General features: G+C 37.9%; 1 protein-coding gene across 1 annotated transcript in view; it reads left to right on the top strand.

Moving 5' to 3' along the window:
- Window positions 1-22,104, top strand: part of DPYD (dihydropyrimidine dehydrogenase) — a 380,477-nt gene that overhangs the window by 219,150 nt on the left and 139,223 nt on the right. Inside the window, exon 14 of the mRNA XM_075424984.1 lies at window positions 19,123-19,287. Within this exon, the coding sequence (XP_075281099.1) occupies window positions 19,123-19,287 (165 nt within the window). The remainder of the gene's footprint in view (window positions 1-19,122; window positions 19,288-22,104) is intronic.

Here is a 22,104-nt window from a genome sequence, read left to right as displayed (position 1 = left end):
TGTCGGTGTTGTGCTCCAGTTTATTGCCTGCGATGGTTCTCCCTGTGCAGTGCAGGAGGGTTCCTGTTTGTCACCCTTTTGTTTAATGTGTATATCAAGCCATAGAGAAGATTTAGTAAAGTGACATTGATTGAAGTGTTTTCAGTATGTCGAAACTCAGCTTTATAACTCTCGGCTGATTTAGCATGAGCAGTTGATTGCATTATTCAGTGTTTGTGGGAGACTGGGGCATGGTTGAGAGCATGCTGAGCAAAAGTCAATCCAGACAAGATAGGAGTAATGCTGGGATAGTTAGAGGAAACATCCGGAGACTACAGCAAGACAATTATCAGTCCTTCCGGCTGAGGAATGTAGTTCCATTCCAGGCTGTAGCTGCAACAGCAGATAAGAGCCAGGTGCCTACACCCCTTTTATTTTCTGAATGCAGGCCTTGCTAAGTGTGTCCATGCTTTTTATTTCAAGATTAACTTACTGCCAATGCATGCTATATGGGACTGTGTCTTAAATCTATCCAAATATTGTCGGTGGTGACAGTCTTCATGGCTGGAACACCACAGAGTGCCTCATTGGGGAATTAAAAATGTGCCCAGCCCATACTGGCTGTTTTGGGTACGCTGGGATGGAAAGGAAGGAGATGCTGGCAGTTCATCTGAACACTGTCGCATATGCTAGGAGCTCTTGCCATGGGGTGATCTGTAACAGCCGGAGTCTCTTAACTCCAGCGCAAGCTTGAAGAGCTTATTTTTCCTCCTTAACTTTGCAAGAATTGAGGAAAGGGTGAATATTGAGTTCCTAGTTGCTACAGTTTTTTTTCTTATTCTGTGTACATTTATGTTGCTGCCAAGAGCAGTGTTCTTGGAAGGTCAGTTGATTGCTGCTATTGTGTAGGAGGTATATTTTGAAGACTGCCAGGAGTACCTGGAATAGGTGGTTTCACGTGAAGGTATTGCAGATCTCAAACACATAAATAAACAAAATCTTATTTTCCTGTATTCTGGGTATATTTAAACTAAGATTAATTTCTATGCTTACATTTATGGACTTTTCCATTTGATAGCCAGAGAATTTTTGTGCCTTTAGGGAGAGCAGAATATTGGAGTCCATATCCGAATTTTTGGAGTATGCATTTTTGAGTGTCACACTTTTTTAATGGCTATACTTTTGTCATTTCTTATTCCAGGCTGAAAATTTGCATTTATCTTGGCCTAAAATTGAACAAGTCTATCAGCCAGAAAATTCATAAGGGAATATTATGATTTTTTTCTAGAAACAGAAAGTTTAAACTGGAAATGCAAACTTAATCTTCACTTTACAATAAGACTGTATGTCTCCAAATACATAGGTTTTTTACTTGACTAACTTTGCCCTCATAATATCATTTACATTTTCTTTTCCATTCTAATCCTATGGTTGGAGAAAATTCTAAAAGTATATGAAAGAGAGAATACGAATATATTTGAGAGTAAAGTATTAAGGCTATAAACAAAAGAACATCAGTATTACAACTGGTTTCTTATGCCTCTCTCTTCAGTACTGAAAGTGATGCGTTGCTCCCGTAACAAAAATTGTTCTTAGTGTGCACTGGGAGTTGCATACCTGTAGATACATAAGCTCTCTCTCGTGATGTATATTTCATAGCTTTTGGAGAGTTTTTTGCTTCTTGCATTCCTGCCTTAACACAATTTAAAAAATTAGTGCCAGGGAGTGCAAGGATTTAGCGAGGTTTAAATTACCAAAAGATAACAGTTTCTACACAAAGGGACTGACAGATTCAAGCTCTGCTAAGAATCTGTCTGACGGTCGAATTCATGCAGAGGAGAGACTCACTTCTGTGTCAGACATCTTCCATGTGTAGCTTGCTTCAGTCGCATTCAAAGGTTCACATTCCCACCATGCCTCTTCCTTCTGTGTTTTCCTTCTATTTTAAGAAGTCTTTTGTCAGTCAGCCATTTCTGCTCTTAAATGAGCTTTTATCACAGCCAGTGGACCTTCCATACATGTTTGTTTTTTGCAGGCTGCGCTGGACTGCTTCCTGTTTCTGATGTAGATATTGGAACACAACATCACCTATATTCTTGCTTTTCTGTCTGTAAAACAAGAGTTCAACAGTGTGTGCTAGCTGGTATTCAAAAATAGCACCTGTTTCAAAATAATGCAACTTAATAGCATAATTGAGGATGTAGTATTTGCATTCAGCATGCATATTCACAGTGATATGTCTTGATATAGCTAAGCTCTTGTGGACAGAAACATTAAGTGTAACAAAGAAAAATTCTTTTTTTGAAGTCATGGAAATGAGAGTTGTTTATTTTAAGAGATCTTATGTAAATGTAACTGGGGGAGGGAAAGCCGACCAGCATTTCTAGCCAATTTGTGCCTGCACGCATGTTTCTCTTCTGGCTGGAGCTTTCCCCTTTGGTGCCATTAGCATTTTCATTTCAAAAAATGAGAGTCTGCGGTGGAAGCAGTAAAAATGTTCAACCTGTGGTTTAAATTATTGATTTTTTTGAATATTGAAGCTGTTTTTCAAATGGGTTTTCTTTGAGTTACTTCTGGGTAGAGGGTTCCAGAGGTAATTTGACATCTAAAAGCTTGTGTACTTCAAAGCCATTTCAGTCTTTTGCGTTCCTTCAGCTGATCAGCTGATTGGGTAAAATACCTTATTCTGAATTGCAAGCAATAGATAAACTGCAGCTCAAGGTTAGCACGTAGACTAGAATACAATGCTTTTGGTGATTTATTATGTCTACTCAGTGTCCAATCAACTGACCAAAATAGCTCATTTATTTTAATGCAGTAACTTATTTTTACTTATAAAAGAAAAAAATCTTTTGAGATGCTAGTATTCACAGTTTAGATGGGGGAACTCTGTTGTCTGTATCGCTAGGTAATGACGCGTAATTAAAACTAGGTGAGTTTGTGGTATGGAATCTGGTATGTATAAATAAGAAGTAGATGCATATATTTCCACAAAGAAATGGTGTTATGTTGCTACAGAACAGAATGGATGCAATGTGAGAGAAGTCACTTTTAAAGAACTGAGGTACAAGCAGCACTCATGCTTATACATGGATAGTTTCACAAAGGGCTGGGTTGTTAATGGTTGCACATGTATAATGTGTAGGAAATTAGCCATTCTCAGCATCCTTGTAATCAGAAAAAAAAAGAATATAAAAATGATATTACTTTAATAAGGCTGAGATCTGGTAATTGGAATGCATATTGACATTCATAGGAACTGTGAAAATGAAATTAATTGCAGGAATGGTCCTGGTTAGGAAGTGTTATTATCACTGGTGACACTAAATGTTGTGGAATAATGGGATGATTCAGATATAAAACAGACAAGTTTTTTTCCCTTAAGGAGGCTGTGGGTTAAAGAGTTCCAAAATAAAAGAGTGTTTCACTAAAGTATGAATAATGCAAATTCAAAATTATGCAACTTATTTTGCAAATGTGCATATATGTTTATATAAAATTCAAATATATGAAGACAAGTCATGAAAAGATGTGTAGCATAAAGAGCTTATATAATGCCCAATTGATTTCCCTCCTACAATAACTCTAGTTTCTGTGATTCTGGTTTAAGAAATTGTCGAAAAGTTTGTTGATATTCTTGGGATAGGGCACTTCAGTGTTTTGCATTGTAGTTTACAAAATACTGTTTAAATACCATGAGGATTATTGTTTCTGCTGTATCACTGTGCACATAAAATTGTCTTACCCTTGATTTTCCTAGATGCACAGCAAAGAAGCCTGCCCTGCTCTGTACTGGCTGCACAAACCAATGTTAGCTAGGGGAAGGTTGTCTAAGATAAGCAAAGATGTAAAAAATCAGATTCCTATTGCCCCAAAAGCAGAAACATGCAATCCATACCTGCCTGCATACTTTCTTGTTTTGCACATTAAGATAAGTGAGCATTGACTATACTGTATAGACTAATCTCCATACCTGGGGGCACAGCTTTGGGCTGAGAAGAGTATCAACAATTTATGGCCATAGGGAGGAATGCGGGGTCTCTTATAGCCATGAGGAGGAATGCGGGATCTCCGCGTGGTGCGGCTCTTCTTGGTCCTGGTGGAAACCTGGCTTCATTGCCCTTGGCATGACACATCGTGCGATCTGGTGTGTGTCAGCAGCAGGTCTATCCTGTTCCTCAGTGAGGTTTTGCAGTGAGCTGTGCTTTAGACTTCACTGTTCTGCGGGAGGAAAAAGGATGGGAAGACGTTCCCTGTGTCCTATTTATCACTAGTATAATTATCCCTAATTGAGGATTTCTTGTGGGGCAAAAATACATATTTCTCCTTATACAGCTTTATGCATGACTTTTTATGTTTAGCATCAGAAGGCTTTTCAATTCCTGTCCCAGTTTTAAATCAGTATTTTATTGGAATAAACGAAGAGCTGGCAGGTCAGGCTGCCCTCTCTAGCTGACAACAGATTTATTCTTAGCATACCATTTTTGAGCATGCATAAGCCTTTAGTAACACATTCAGCTGGCTCTGCCATTAATAGTGCCAGAGATCTAGCCACAGCCGTCGTATACTTTATTACATGTCTGTGGCAGTAGTAGTGGGAACATTTACCACAGATTCCCCAAATGAAACTCTTACTCAAAATCGACTCTACTAACCACCTTCCTATTGATTTCAAGGGGAACGAACTTCATGTCTACCCTATCTATGTGTGCCTGCTATGTCCTCTGATGAGCATATTTACTTAACTGACAGACCTGAGCAATGACTCCAAAGAGTGCTGGGGCTTGGGCCCTATTATACATTTAAAGAGAAAGAACATGGCCAGCTCAGAATATTTTTTTTTTCTCAGTGGTAAACAGGAGAATCATCTAGCTAGGAATTTCCGTGTATCATGCCTACTTTCAGTTCTTACAAGAATATTTTAATGAAAGTTGCTTTTTTTTGCGTTATTAAATTTGTTCCTAATGTCCCACAGAGCTGATTTTTAAAGGCCAATAGAATGCATCATTTTTCCTGGGTATTAAAAAAAATCAATAGGCAATGATTAGCCTACTGCTATGAAAACTTCAGGTTAACCTGGAGGAAAACCAGACTTGAGATTGGGGCCTCTGTGTCTGCCACTAGCGGATGGGAATCAGAGCTCGTCCTTTGGCATAAAAATTCTGTGTACACTTCAGCACTTGTCTACACGGATTCCTGTCTGTCAGAGAAGGTAAAACATGTGCAAACACTGAATGTTTAGTGAGAGCTCAGTCTGAAAAACCAGAATCAGCCCAGCAGGCTGGAAATACCTGCTTTGAGGCTCTCAAGAGGAAAAAGTCATCTCTCTGTAGATTATGGAGCCTGTGTGGTGCCTCTTGTGATGACTGATGGATGAACACACAGTGCTCTCAAAGACTGATGGCAGATCCAGATGTGCTGGCTCTACCCTTCCTGACTGCAGCCTGCCCAGGATCTGCATTCCCAAAGACCACACCCAGGATGTATACATAATGCCCCAAGTTCAGTCTCAGCTTTCTTGCCAGAGCTGTACTGCATCCTCATCAATCATAACATGCTAGCAGAGTTCATTCCCTGGTTCAGGGGGTTAGGAAAGAACTGTTAGTAGTCATTATAAAAATGGTAACTATGTCAGGATGATAGTTTCATTTGGAGTGGAAGATTTGAGATTCTTTGCAAGTTGATTCATAGGAAAGTAATTTCAAAAGAGTTTTGGTAACTATTTGGTTTTTGGTTTTTTTTAGTTTAAGTCTATTCTGATACTATTTCAACTACTTTTATGTCTATGTCAATAAAATCTAACAGTTTGCATGCAGTACTCTTATGTGTGTCCCCATTCTGGTAGCTAGTACAAAGAGGAAAATACTGGGTTTATTTCATGGATTTTTAAGTAGATGAGGCCTCTAGCAAAAATCAAAATCTATTTTAAAGATACTGTCTAATATTTAGTGCTGAATTAAAATTGGTTTGAATATTTTACAAGAAGTTGAAGCACTGAGTAAAAATTCATAGGGGCTGATATTTTTCATAGTGTGTTTTTACTCACAGTTATATTATCCAGATCTATGTATAATCAGGCTCTGAGAGCAGTAGGTGACTCAGCCTTGCAATCCCTGCTCATGCAAAAGACCCTTTGGCTTAATTAGGACTTCTGGATAGGAAAAGATAAAAGGAGTATCATCAAAACAAAGTTAACATTTAAGAGCTCAGGTTATCAACACACTGGAGGGACAGGATGCCATCCAGAGGGACCTGGACAAACTTGAGGAGTGGGCCTGTGTGAACCTCATGAGGTTCAACAAGGCGAAGTACAAAGTCCTGCACCGGGGTTGGTGCAACCCTGGTATCAATACAGGGTGGGGGAATGAAGGGATTGAGAGCAGCCCTGCTGAGAAGGACTCTGGGGTACTGGTGGATGAAAAGCTGGACATGAGCCACCAGTATGCGCTTGCAGCCCAGAAGGCCAACTGCATCCTGGGCTGCATCAAGAGAGGTGTGGCCAGCAGGTTGAGGGAGGGGATTCTGCCCTTCTGATCAGCTCTGGTGAGACCTCAACTGGAGTCCTGGGTTCAGCACTGGAGCCCTCAGCACAAGAAGGACATGGACCTGTTGGAGCAGGTTCAGAGGAGGGCCACAAAAATGATCCGAGGGCTGGAGCACCTCTCCTATGAGGAAAGTCTGAGAGAGTTGGGGCTGCTTAGCCTGGAGAAGGGGAGGCTGCAGGAAGACTTTATTGCGGCCTTTCAGTACCTGAAGGGACCTATAGGAAAGATGGGGACAATATTTTTAGCAAGGCCTGTTGTGACAGGACAAGGAGTAATGGCTTTAAACTAAGGGAGGGTAGATTTGGACTGGATATAAGGAAGAATTTCTTTACACTGAGGGTGGTGAAACACTGGAACATGTTGCCCAGAGAGGTGGCAGGTGCCCCATCCCCGGAAACATTCAAGGCCGGGTTGGACAGGCTCTGAGCAGCCTGTTCAAGTTGAAGATGTCCCTGCTCACTGCAGGGGGGTTGGGCTAGATGGCCTTTAAAGGTCCCTTCCAAACCAAAGCATTCTACAATTCTATGATCAAAATACAAGCATTGTGGATAGATTATCACTGCAATGTAAAAACATTTCCATAGATACTGAAACCCTTCCACCTTCTCTGTACCTTGTTTATTTTATCTATGACCTGAAATTTGTAAGTGCCACCTGGAGAACTGATACGTTAAAAATTATAGTACTAGCTATTTAAATACCTCGCCAAATAGAATTCCTATAATTTCCTTGAATTTCTCACCACTAAATATACACAAATGTTAATCAATGTTGATAGCATTTAAGCATTCTGAATCCTAATGGAAAAATAAAATGCTGCAGGTAGATACAAGATGTACCTCAATGTTTGCGTTTCATCCCCAGCGGAAAATTTAAATATATGCTTCAAGGGAGTCCTGTGATTCTCCTCCTAATTATTTAATCCGGCAATAAAAATATTTTGGATTACACATGAATTTAAATATAACTTTGGTGTTCTGTTAACTCCCCGATGTTAATTCTTTGTGCAAGAATTTTAACTACTCTTTAAATAGGATTGTAGTTAAATGATTTGTCTTCTTTATTACTGAAGAAATCATATTTTTCTCTCCTTAAAAGGGAAGCATCTATTCTCCGCTCTTCCCAGGAGAATACAATAGTCTTGATTTACTTACAGCAATCTGGAGGAAAATATTTTAGTGACAGTTCACAATTTACTAATCGAGTTTTACAAAACGCCTTCTAGGAACAGCTAGAAAGACATTGATTATATGGATTTCCTATGAGAAAACTGTAATTAAAATTATACCACAGATTCTATCAGGATATGTTAATATTTAATTAGACAATAAGTGAGCTTGGTACAGGTGTCCAGAGTTGTTGACAGGAGCTTTTTAAATCCATGTAGTATTGCCTTTTAAATAAATAGTTACCTCCTTGCTTTTTTCAAGTGTCGAGTTACATACCTAATTAGCAGACATTAGAATTCCTGTTAGAGTTTTTGTTTGGTTTTTTTTTAATTTCTGTGTCTATATGTTGAGTACAAAATCCTAGATGTTGTGGGCTTTAAAGAACCCATTTTCTCATTCTTTGCTGTTTCTGTCAGAGATTTTGGTCAAATTATGAGAATACCTGCAATTCTCTCCCATTTTTTATCTAGAGGAGCTCATTCTGCGGCATTATGTGCCTTGGCTTTTAGTTCACCCCTTTAGGAACCTGCTGCTACTGATGTTGCCCTACTGCCTTCTTACAGTATTTTGTTTAGCAAATAGAAAGCAGTATTAGAGAAAAAAATATTGAGTGTCTCTAATGATGATGTTTGAAAAACTATGTTAATTTGGCTTCCTCTTAAAGTACAAGAATATAATCTATTTGTATTCTCCTTGTAAGCATAACTCCTTTAGTGACTCTCCCAAACTTGCTGCTGCAAATGTGTCACGTAATTCTTCCTTCTCTTTCTTTGGTCTTACCTATTTTTTTTTATTGCATCTTACCTAGTTGGTTCCTGCCTGGTTTTCTTAAACTTATGCTTTTCAAACTTGCTTTTCATTCCCTTTTCTTGGAACCATTCAACAGTACATCTCTAGAATGAAGCCTTAAGAATTGCTGCTCCTTTATTTGGGCAGTTAAGTATATTTCAGAACAAGTTTTAGTCACTGATTTGATGGTGATATTCCCAGAGAGCTGAAAGTGGACTAATATTTTTTAGATGTCTGTAAAAGAATTAATCTCTTAAGGCAAGCTAAGTTGTTATGATCTAAGTCGACTGGAGTCCCAAGGGTAAGCATTATAAACTGGACTAGTATATTTTAAATTTTATGCATTCATTTTCCACCTTTGTGAATGTACGCAGGTCCTTAGAAGTCATGCCACAGAAATTTCACTTTAGCATACAGATCAAAAGCTGCAATCTGTGTAGATATTTTATTTACCCATGTTCTCCTATTTTATTCCGTTCTGTTCCCCTCAAATCATTAGCATTGCAATATTTTGCTTGCAGCAGAGTCATAGAATCCAGTCTCGTCATGTTGATCACTTGTGAGCATCTGCTTAGGGTTATTATCCAGAAATGCCTTGTCAATATTTTAGAGAACATAAGTGAGTTACAGATACAGAGTTTAGTTTTTTTGATAAAGCTCATCAGGTACTTAATCCAAGCTACACAAATAATGCTCTGTTGGCAAAGATATAACTCGTAGGAGAGTAAAACAGAGTTTTTACACAGTTTCAAGACATTGTATCCTAGTACCTCAGGGATTATCTGTGCTGTTATGATATAGCATTTTGTTTCATTGTAGATAGTCTCAAGCATCTCACTTCATACAGTCTGACGCAGTGATTTCTGAAAGATCTAGTTTCTTACTAGATCCCAATACAGTCCATATACTACAATGAATAGCTTCATGTGCATTCCTGGAGCTGAGGTTACTTAAAGTTCTAGAGATCATGCTTCTTTTTGGTATTTTGAATTCTATGCTTCAATTAAAATAGCAGTGTTGACCACCCACTGCTAACAACTTCATCAGTGACTGTTTTTCATGGGATTGTCTCCTGGGAGGTGCAGAGCACAGTCCAGAAAAAAATGCTGCACTGTGAAAGCTCTGGTTGCCAACATTTGTGCCAAGAATAAAACAGATTTTGTTGCTGCTGTTGTTGGAAATTTTATCATTTGTCAGAAAGTTGTGGATAGAAAATTTCTAAAGAGCTTGCTAATAGATGTTCTTGCTTTGTGTTTTCTGCCACGCTTTATTCTTATTTCTAATTTTCTTCATTAGCTGAATAATATCTTGTCCTCTTCTTTTTTTTTTTTTTTTCTTCTGCTACAGCTTGTGTGCTATTTGTTTCCAAAACAAGCTTGGGAAAGCTTACTCTTGGAGTAGAGAAATGCTATTTGTTTCTAAAAAAAAACAAAACCAAAACAAAAAAACACTCAAAAAAACCCAACCAAACCCCCCCCCCCCCACCCCAAAGCCTGAGAAATCTGCTGATCAGCGTCAAATTTCTTTCTTACAGGAGTCTGGGATGTTTAAACATGATTTCTGTTCTTGTGGCCTCTCACTGAAAGTAAATTAATGTTTTGAGACAATTACTGAACATTTTTCTCATCAGACAGCTCAAGCAACCATTCATCGGTTAGGTACTTTACTGTATTTGAACACTGACATCTCAGAACCTTACACTAAATAAGCAGATCCAAAAGTGAATGTCTGAATACAAATACAACTTTCTCTCAAGAACTAGAAGTCTACTTCTTAATTCTTCTAAGGGTATAGTTTTTGACCACTATGCAGTTTCAGAGAAGGAATTTAATCCTGTCCTACTGCTTACACCTTTTTCAGAAAACTGATAAAATGTGTGCTCACACTGAACATTAGCAAGAAATTTTTCAAATGTCCTTCAGGATTTTTTTTTTCCTTTCTCTCCCTCCCTCGCTTCCCTGTCTCTCCCAGAGAAACTGATATAAAGCTGATGAGAATTTGGATTTGCTTTGAAAGCATCTTTTGTTCAAAGACTAATTTTAACCTTGTGATGAAGATTGTTTTTTCTGTTCTGTTGAATGTGATATCTATTAATTGTTTGTCATGGCAAAATGCTGTAGGACATAATACATTTTTTAAATTATCTTTTGTAATTACAGTACAAGTGTCTTTACATTCTAATGTCTAGCAAATAAGCAAATATGTCAAAAATAAGAAAAAATATGAAATGTTTTAATTTTAAGGCATTAAGGCTTTGTATTATAAAAATGATTTTTTTAGAAAAACTGCTCAAGCAAATGTAATTGTAAACAAAGATCAAATCTTCATTTTGTTATAAAACATGTAACTCAGCTAGAAAATATTTATTTGTATATTTGGCATAAACATTATAATTACTTTTCCATTTTTTTTGTACGTTTACTCGTAATTTGTATTGCTTTTGTCTTGTAATTTAATACTCTGATTTATTACTTTAGGGAGCTTTAGTTTATAAAATTAGGACTTGTAACCTAACCATCATGTTCTGAGTTAAAAAAGATTGGGGGACTGCTGTTTGAAGAAGGGCAGCAGACCAAGCTTTTTTACTTGACTTGCAATGGGGATGGGATTGTGCCAAAATTATTCTAAGGTAAAGAGAATAACCAGTTTTTTTCTAATACTCTAATCTAGTAAGATTATTTGAAGAGCTTGGGATTTTGCTGTCTTAATCATAAGTTACCGGTAGTGATGCCTACTGTATGAAAATTGCATTAGTAAGAAAGGTAGTGTGCTGAGCAAGCAGCAATGATCAAAGTTTAGGTAGAAATTAAGTTCAGTGTCTGTAAATTTTGAAACTTCTTATGTGTTCTTATGGTTAAATCTTAGAGCACTAATGAGACAGTTTAGAAAAACATCAAATACATGGTAACTAAACCTCTAACTTATAATTTATCTTTCACACAATATGAGTGCTTCAGCAGTTTTTCTCCAAAATCCTGACGCGTTGCTTTTTCCCTTATGGGGCTTCAGCATTCTGTGCTAACTTATTGATTTGGAAAGCTAGTTTGCTTGCTGGAGCTGTAGTGTTAAATTGGTTTAATAAACACAAATGGGAGAGTGTAATGTTGTAAAAACATTTATGAAGTAATGGTCCATTTTAAAAAAAAATAGTTTCCATAACTCAGCTTATTCAGTCTAGAAATAGAGTAGAATATTAAGGAAGTTTTACAAGCACTGTTTGTACTCCAGACTGTTGGGATATAAGATATGTACAGATTTGGGTACTTTTGTCTTTGCAAACACATGACAAAGAGCCGTCAAAAGACAGATAAGAATATTTTTTGAAGTATCCGTTTCCCCTCTGTAGCATACTAGATCTTGTATGTAAAAGCTGAAGAAATGTAATTTATAAGTAACAGCAAGGATCTTTTTCAAGATCAGTTCTGTACTAGTGAAAGATCAGAACACTTATGCTTTAAATCACCAAAGTGAACCATCCTGGAAGGCTGAGGAAAGAATAGCTTTTTCAATTCATTTCTTATTTTGGTGAGAGAACTTGAAAAATAATTATTTTACATCATTTTATCATTATATGCTATCTGTCTTCAAGAGAAGGAAAACAATGAAGACAGAAGAGAGGGCTAGGTCTAGGCTTCTTTCGCAAAAGCAATGAAAAAAGGAGATGCCTTTATGGTACCGAGTTTCTTATACCTGGTGGTGGAGAGATTGGAGCAGTTTCTGCATGGTGGGGTGTTCTGAGATAAGTTTTTCTGTCAGGGTGGTTTCAGCTTTTAAAAAATGCTTCCACATTCACTGAGGGAAAGGGAGGAAGAGAGTGAGGAAGTGACTTTCTTGAGGTTTTGTACTCATATGTGAAGAATAAAGTCTTGCCTATTCCCTCACTAAAATAAAATGCTAAATACAAGTGTTACAAATTCAACAGGCAGCATTGTGTACAACATAACAGTGGGTTGTGCGCTGGAAAGTGCCAGTGGCTACATGAAACCTCCTGGGCAGAAATCATAAGCAAATTTACTTGCCTTGCTCTGTGAGCCAATAAGTCTCACTATATGTTGTAAAAATCCTGCTCTAGCAGTTAAGGTCTTCATGGAATTAATCATTAATCTGCATGGTTGTACCTGATGGAATGGGTTTGTGTTTGTAGTGCTCCTTGCTGTGGATTTAGCTTCCTGGTAAAAGGAGCCTGGCAAGCTCAGCTGGAAACAATTCTGAGCTTGGGGAAATTCAGGAGTGCAAGTCAGTGCTTTGACCCTCAGAAGAGGAAGCCTATGGAGATGTCACATTTCAGCTCTGATGGAGAAGATGAGGAACAACTCAAGATGTATCGGAACAGTGCTGTGTGAAGTGGTATTGTTGCTTCAGGTTTCACTTGACTTTTGTGGATGGTTAAAACTCCAGAAGGGGCGATACTAGACACAGTCTGGCTAGACAGCTGAGTCACAGAAGAGGCAAATCATCACAAGACCTTGAGTGAGAGTTGGCAGGGAATTACGAGGACAGAAGTCTGTGATGCCGTTCATATCTGTGAGGGTGTGCAAACAGCGAGTCGGATTTCCAGAATGCTTTAACTACTGTGATATTAGGCAGAAAAGGGCGACATCTCCTTCTCCTCCATATTTATACATAGGTGAAATAGTGCATCAAGTTCTACTGTAATTGGTGGAAACTGGAGGGAAAACTGAATCTTGATGTTGGGGTGGTTGATAAAAGCATTTAGAAAATAAGCTCTAAAAATATTCCATGCATACTGGATTTTGAAATCTTTACAACCTTCTGAACACAACTTTAGAAATCTTTGGAAAAGAAGTACATCATAATTTGCTTAAACACCTGCACTTTTCAGCTACTGTATTTTGTTGTTCAAGTAAAGAAGGTGGTATATTGAATATAGTAAAGTAGAAACTTACATTTGGGCTTTTTTTTACATTGCAGTTTACTGTCTACTAACTTAAAGTATGCTGTTCTGAGATACTTGACTAAAATTACCTTAATGAGGTATTTACTTAGACTTCTTCGCGAAGAGCCCAGTGTGGCTGCCTTGGTGTTCGTATTGACATTTAGTAAGTAGTAACCCCAGGAATGTGCAGATGCATACTCCACTTGGCAAGTGTAATGCCCTCCCTCCCTAGAAGAGAGAAAGGTCAAATAATTTAAGGTTGTTAGAAGTAGTAATCAGCTCATTGTGTTAAATCTTTTTCTCGTATTAACGAGAAGAAACTGACAATGGTCACTAAATCTTATCTGCTTTCATAAGTTAAAGATGTGTTAGCACTTGGTATAGCATGATTAAACGTATTATTAAAATAGAAAAATCTTATTTGAAACCTTAATGTTGCTGCAGATATTTGCATTGCAAAACACCTGTACTTCAGGAGTGAATACTTGTACAACTGGTTAATATATTAAATAAAGGTACAATTCATTAATTTTTTTTCCATATCAAAATATAAGTTCGTATGTGGTTTTTTAAGCAATCTTGTTATTTCAAGTGTTCATTAAAATACCATTAGCTTTAATATTTTGGGAAAAATGGGAAGAAGAATAGAAACACATCAGAGCTTTGATACAAAAAATCATTCAGATTTATCCTTTCGGTTCCTTTTATTATATTGCCTAATATAACTACATTAGTTGAATAGGCATGAGGTTGTGGTGTACTTCTTGGGAGACTTTTTATATATTCATGTAACTGACCTCTTTATACATTTTTCTCCAAACTTTTTTTTTTTTTTTAGTTTCTAGGAAACAGGATTATGAAATAAAAAGTGCTCAGCTAATGAAGAGTTGTCTTCGTGATTCCCTTAAATCAATAACTCTGAGAGAGAGGCGAATGGCTTGATTCTTCTCTATGGGTCATTAACTTACACGCCTACAGATGACAATGTTAATATTCACAGTGTGACTTATTTCTCTGCTGATTAGTTTAGGAGAAACACACAAGGAATGTACTTACCTCATGATCTAACACTGTGCCGACACCCCTTTGGATCCCTTAAAACTCAAATGTCCCTGCTGCCCAAACATAAAAGCATCTCTCAGCTTAAACAGCGTGGTTGTGTTTTTACAAAAATCTGTGGCAGTTACTAACTGCAAATGTGGACATTGTGAAGCAAAGCAAGTTTTAGAGTGACTAGTAAGGCATGGGCTGATGTATTGATTTGCACGTTTACTTAAATTTAACTGAGTAAAAACTGCTGAGTGTTTGGGCTTTATCTTTAAGATGTTGTCTCAAACCTCCCAGCCCGTTAGACTTAAGTAGTTTAGAATTCAATGATCTGATTGCAGCGTTCAGAGATTATTAGAGCAGAGGGGGCCTGATCAATGCTTTGGGTCTTTTTTTTAGTGTGTTAATTAATTAATCAACAGGAACAGAAATGTATATATAATGCAGATTAACTCAGTCTCAAGTTACTAGAATACCAGAATTGTTCATAAGCAGAAAAGAGGAATCCTAAAGCAGCAGGGTATTGGCACTTTTATCTGTGAACACCACTTTCTTAGGTAGTGTCCTGAGCTAGATATGTTGGAGGGATTGATGTGATTGTTTTTGGTGTGCTCTCCTGGGGAAAAGAATCTGCTTTTGAGGCAAGAGAACAAATTCAGTAACTGAAATATTCATGACTCACAGTTGGCCCTTGATTGCATTTGTTGTCACTCTTTGTTTGCATTAACTCCCCCAAACCAGGTTGTTTTGCCATAATCTAGTACTGAATACAGTTTCCCTAATCCCCAAGTCTACATTAGTTTGCAAGATTTCCCCATGAAACAAATTAATTTTCTATGGACTCTTCTGTTTACCTTTGCCAATGATTTTTTTTAGTCATTTTTTCCATAGCTTTGTCTTTTACCGTGGTCAGATACAAGCTTTGTTCTCCCCTAGTTGCTGTTTATTAAAAGACTTCTGTCCTTGGTCTTCAGAGTACACAAAAGCTTTGTGCTATGTTTCCCAAGGACTGTTTATTGCGTCCGTCACATGGAGAGATAAGATACTTGATTCCTTTTGGAGTCTGGGGAAAGTTCTCCTATTCCAGTATGTAGACCTCTACTTTCTACTTTTGTGTGCAGGGACCAGACCAACTCATCAGTCAGGCCATCTCTCTGTAGCAGTCAGCTTTTTTTAGAATCAGAAAAGTTTTTAGGTTCAAACCTTGAAGTGCTTCCTGTCAGGCTTCTTGCTTCAATTCCACTGTGACTTTTTATGCGCATAACAATTTTTATTAACAATAAAATGGTTGTGTGCATAGCTGGGATAAAAGCAAAAGCTGGGCTTTCAGAAAAGTGATCAGATGCCAGCATTTGGCTGCACAATTCCTACAAGCAGGGAAAATCAGTATTTGAGTAAAACACCCAAAGATGGTCTGTCACAACCCCCATGGGCCGGAGCATTGTGGCTATTTCAGCTGCTCTGGCCTCCCCTGCTGTTTTGGAGACAGCAGTAACAATAGGCCAGCCACCAGAATTTCCTATCTTAGTGAAGGAACCTGTGTTACCGTGTAAAATTCACTCCTAAGACCAAAGGGCGTGAAGTTGGCTAAGCCCAGCCAAGAGATCCTTTGCCTAACTCTCTCCCTGTTTAGCATTTGTAGCTGTGGCAGGAGACAGAAGAGGAAGATGATGGTAAGGCAAGTTCTGTGTAGGTGTTTCGCACTCATCTCAAAGAGACAGTTTTCTGTCACTTATGTGATTTCGTTCTGTATGTACATAGACAGATTCCTTGAATCATCACATAAGTTATAAATTCCATTTTGTTTCCATGAACTGTGAGTTTCCTTGTGTCTGGGGCTGTCATGTGCTAACAAGAGACAGGAGGGGTGCCAGCGTGTCAGTCATTACAGACTCTCACCACCTAGCTTAATCTGAGCTAGAAGAGGCAAATGAGGAACGGGATCTTAAATAAGGACAGCATATCGTTCTCAGGAGGAGCCAAGACAAAGCAGCCAGGTGGTGGTATTTGAATTTTAAAGCCAGGAAGGATTTTTGGAAGCAGAAGCAGCTTGGTCAGGAAAGATAGTGATGCTTGGACACAGTGGAGGGGTCCTGTGACACAGAGGCAGTAAGGAGGCAGTGGAAGACGCCATTCGAAGCAGCAGCTGTCTGCTGGCGGGGGAAGGGAAAGGAAGGCTTCTCACAAGATCTCAAGGAAAGTTCAAGAGTGAGGAAGCGCAGGCAGAGAGATGTATGTGTGTTTCGTGTTTCATGTGGCTCTGTGTATCTCTTGTGGTCATTAAAGTGAAGAGTGGCTGCCTTTGAGACAGTTTGCAAAGTCTGTGCATTACCTGATTCAGCTTTGTGGGATCCTGGAGAGATAAATTGTCACTCAGAAGTCGGCTATGACTGAGCTCTGGGAAAGACTGAGTCAAAGCCATGGGGATTTGGCAGCTGTCGCAGGGTCTAAACAGGGGTCTCTTCTTAGAAGAGAGAAGAGATTGCCTGGAGACCCAAGGCAGACAGAAAATCTTCAGAGTGTTTTTGCATGGAAGTAGACTGAGGCTTTGTGAGTGTCTCACAAGAGGTATAATCTAGTCTGTAATATCTCAGTCTTTGAATTCTTACCTGTAGTAAAATGAGAGGAGACTGGCAGGAGAACAAAACACACATGTAGTAAGATAACAAACAGTACTGTAGGTGGCTCTAAGCATTATCTGGCATGCACACATACACAAGCCAGGCACAAAATGGAAATTATACCACGTGCATTTTATCATAATTTACACTGAACCCAAGAATAGTAATTCCCACCACAGACAGGCTGTTAGCTCAGGCTTAGTGCCATACTACCAAAGCTACATAGCTTCTGACTGCTTTGGAGCATGGGAGAAGGAAGCTCATGGTTGCTTGCAGCATGCTCAAAGTAACCCCGATCTGTTGTCAAATGACCGTGTGCACCCTGTGCTTGCAGGAGTGCAGTCAGATTGCCAGCATTGAAGTCATTGACTTTGCGTGTTTTCTCGCACTGTATGATGTGATAGCACTGGCCTGTGTGTATGACTAGCTTTCTGGGATGAAGTCAAAGCACAAGCTCCGCTAAGGCAATTTAAAAGGAGTGAAAGGCTCAAGAGGATAATGTGTAGCAAACTGACGTAAATAGTTCTTCTGCATAAACTGCAATTTTTGTAATTTGTCTTGAGAGTGAGGGGAGTGTACTTTGCGCTTTGGTTTTCATTTGCATAAATTCAGAAAATGTTCTGAATTATTTTTTTCTGAAAATATAACTTAACTGTCGAGAGGGAGGTGATGTTTTTGTGATGAAGGGAAAATAGTGTAACAGGAAAATTAGGGATTATTGTGATGTCCATGTTCCAGACGTGTTAGGCCTGAAAACAGATGAACTGCGGAGATTACTTTGTAGGATTTCTACATATGAAAATGGATATATAATTATCTATCAGTGTAAAATATTAGTGTGTATTTACTGTATAATGATTCATTCAACTTTATAAGCAAATTAAGATTACCTGAAATTTACATACAATGTGAAGAGAAGTCCCTTTATCCTCTGTAACTGCCACATTTGGCAGATTCAGGAATAAATAATCTTTTGTGGCAAGGGTATGCCTTATCAAACATATGCAGATCAGTGCTAATTAATGCTAATTAAGGTTTCCTGTCTATCTAGTTGGAAAAACGTCCAAATGTTATGAAATCCAGTTAGTATGCCTATTACCCTAATTGTTTTATATGGAATGGTTCTTAATTAAAATATGTAAATTGACCTTAATTGCTATATACTAATGGAGGTTCATGTTATCTCACTAAAAATGACAAGATGCTGAGGAGGGGGACCTAAACAAATTATTCTGATACAATTGTAAATAAATGACCTTTACTCAAAATTATTTTTAATTGGAAATTGGCAAAAGGAACATTTAGCCATCTATGTTTCTCTTTAGTTTTAAATAATGTCAGAATTTACAGTTCTTTGTTAATATACATACAGTGACATTGCACCTTAATTAAGACTACTAAACGTCAACATTTTGTGTGTTTACTCTATGTTTCAAAATTGTTTGCTAACCTCATGTTGACCTTCAAAAATGTCATGCTTTACAATATTGATCTTAATTTTCACTATTTTTGGTTTTATTTTTTGATTGTGATCTCTGTTAATCATATAATTTCATTTGCGAAATTTGATACACCGGTATACTTTTGCTGGTGACTGGACCAGTGGCCCCGACTTTTCAGCAGAGAGGCTGGCGAGCAGCATCTCTTTGCACTTCACCTGTTACTGTCGGACGTGGACTTTGATCATCTTTGGGGAGGATGGTCCACATGTCTGCTGTTACATGATTGAGGCCTGCACAGGTTTTTACACAAAGTCTTGTATGTCCTCTGCCCAACACAAAACCATTATGTGAACGAGATTTTTTATGGCAGTTTATAGGTGCCCCGTATTGGTGTTTTCTTGACAGTTGTCATACCATTCCACATGCACAGCAAACATTTTTCTCCTCTGATGTAGAGAATCCAATTTAGGGAAGCTGCTAATGTAAAGAACTGACTTATAATTGTAGTTTTTACTCATAAGAACAGTAGATTTTTAAAACACCTGATACATTTAAGTTTATGTTATGTCATAGACATCATTGATACATGCCTCACTTTGCAAAATCAGTCTGAAAGGATTCACTGTTTTGCAGGATATTGTGACCAATGTTTCTCCAAGGATAGTGCGTGGAATTACTTCAGGTCCTATGTACGGCCCAGGCCAAGGCTCTTTTCTAAATATTGAACTGATCAGCGAGAAAACAGCAGCATATTGGTGTAAAAGTATAGCTGAACTGAAAGCTGACTTTCCAAACCATGTAAGTACAACTCAGTCATTAAGATGCAACATGTATAGAAGCTTGGGTGTACAGATCTGTGAAAACTCACCTATTTAATAAACATTAAATAGAATGCCAATTGCTTTATTGACATACGAGTATGTTGTTAAAAACAAGAAAAGCCCATCCAAATTAATTATCACAGAAAATTCTGTAAAATGATTGTTACACAAGCAGAGAATGGGCATGATATTTAGGCTGATGTTTACATTCAAATAGACACTGTCAAGGGAAAGAGTTGATCCCAGTGTGAATGCTTGTCAGTTCTGCTGTGAATAATTTTGTATTTAAGATCATATTTAAAGATGTAACTTAGAATAATAATTTTAATTGTGAATTGAATTTGATTATAAAAGGAATCTTTGTTTTTTTCATTCTTAATCCAAATGTGAAAGATACTTCTAATATTTTTATAAGCAATTGGTTGCTTTAGGAGGAAAAAAGCAATACTGACTTAAAGTTAACTTCACAGCAAGGATAAAGGCTTGTTAGCGCCTTCTTGGCTAAGGGGGGTATCTGTTGAGAAGGTAATAATCAAAGTTGGGAGCAATGACGCCAGCTAGCTGGCATAAATGGTTTTCAGCTACTGTTGCAGTGAATGAGAACAATCAGATGGAAAGTAAGTCTCCTCAGTCATTATCTCGAATGGATAGAGCTAGAAATCCCAGAGCCTACATATCTTCTGTCTTGAAGTTATTACCTCCGTGATTCAGCTATGAACAAAATAAGTGAATGTTCCTGAATATATTATGACATGAAGACAATACTTTTTTTTTGCCTTATTCCTGGAGTTTAAGCATACACATCAACAAGTATAAAAATGTTTAAACACATTGTATTGATAATAAAAGTTGAGTGCTGCATGTTTCATATGCTACTTCACTATGAAGGGACTGTGTGTTTCTTTGCTGAGGTTCAAGTCACTTTGTTTACTGTGACCAGGCTTCATAATAGTGAAAGTGTGAACTGAAAGATAAGAGTGTTACTCTCTGATTTTGATTACAACGTCCTTTGTCAAAATCCTGGATATTGCATGCAGACAGATTGTTGGCTGTTCCTGCTGTGGGAATGGTCTCCCATTGCAGTCTTCACCAAAAGTCTGTTGCAGCACTTTGTGCTTGAGATCAAACTGTTCTTTTCTGTAAAGAAATGCACTAGCAATAATTCCAGAAGGAAAATTTGAATTTTTTGAGACCTGGTCTCTTGTGTGGGATGAAGAAGTCCCACTCTTCCATAGTTCCCGGGGTGAGCATCTTCAGATCGTCCCTCACTGTGTGAGTTATTACTTTGAGAATGTGAATTCAGCTCCTGCACATTGGCTGTGGTTGCTGCTGTGGCATCTTTGAGGTTGGTAACACCGCGTGGGCACAGAGGAAGCAGCACCCAGCAGTAGACCTTGGCTTTGCTCACAGGGATGTTTAAAATGTGTCTGTGAGCTCATCTAAGAACTGTCATAATTATAATGGTAAATTTGTTGCTAACTGAAAACAGATCTTTGTTCACTGAGTAGAAATATCTTGGTGATTATTTTGAAATTTTTTGCATAATTAAAGCTTGCAGAATTCCTTCCCACCCCCCAATTCCTGTTTGCTCCTCCAGAAAGGCTTTTTAAACTTGATGTGTTTTATTAAAACCAAAACAGTTTCTGAGAACTGTTCAGGTGACCTTAATTAACAAGCAAAGAATGATATTTTCTGCTCAAATGAAGGCCAAACAGAGATGAGGACACAAGTGATTACAGTAAAAAACTTACCTTGCTATGGTAAATATTAAAAATAAATAAAAAATTTATACATAATTACTTTTGCTATGTAATATAAGTAATTTAAGGTAAGATTTATCTTACGGATGAAAAGGATATGAGCAAAATAGCTACGTCACTAGAAGATGATCCCACAATAGCATCCTATTTTGTGCCATTAGGAAAAAGTGAACCATAACGCAAAAAGAGCAGATAAATTCCCCCAACAAAGTCTAGAATTTAAACTAAATTTTGCAAGGGGTTGTGCAAAAGAGGACTACCAGTCACAGCTCAGTGAATAATGTCACCTAACTGTGACATGTTGCTTCTGTAGATCAGGAACTAGCATGTCCCTTGTGTGGTCTTCACCCTTGTAGTTGGTGGCCTCATTCTTTGGCTCTTCTGACTCCTGCTTCTTGCTTGTAGTTTGCAATTATCTCTGACTGGCTGTCTTTTCAAGCCTTTTCTTCTCTTAGCTTCTCCCTTCGACCCTGAATCCTCTTGAAGTGGACTAGGACAAAATCTGCCATCGGCAGAAACTTGCTTCAGTGCCACTATCAGTGAATTAAATATTTGTAAGGGTCCAGAGGAGAAAGCAGAAGGAAGAAGTATCTGGATTTTGTATGTTTGCTTATGAAGTATCATCAAAAGCTTTGCTGTTTCAGTTTGGGCCCTTTTTTTAAGTGGAGTTAATTTAATATCACTATTACTGTTTTTTTTCAGAAAGCACACACAAAAAGAAAAAAGAAATTAGATGGTGTGCACAGTACAGGCCCAAGATGATTTCTTTTTTAATTTTATTTTTTTAAATCAGGTGCTTCTCTCTTAAAATGATTTGCAATTAAAAATGGGACTGTTTTCCTTCTGGTACTTCAGTCATCTCAGCAAGGTATTACTTCAGCAACTTGGCTGAGACCATTTAAAACATATGTATTATTTAGTGTTTATTCTTATATTTTCAAAGAGTGCAGTTTTAAAAACGCTGTGTCCGCTATACCAAGATAACAACCTTTCAGTCAGAGAGCTGTGAAAGTGAGAAGAAAATTGGTCTGTTT

Source organism: Opisthocomus hoazin, chromosome 6, assembly GCF_030867145.1.
Source record: "Opisthocomus hoazin isolate bOpiHoa1 chromosome 6, bOpiHoa1.hap1, whole genome shotgun sequence".
Taxonomy (NCBI): domain Eukaryota; kingdom Metazoa; phylum Chordata; class Aves; order Opisthocomiformes; family Opisthocomidae; genus Opisthocomus; species Opisthocomus hoazin.
Note: the sequence above shows the minus strand (reverse complement) of the source record. Positions and strands in the feature narration are given on the sequence as shown.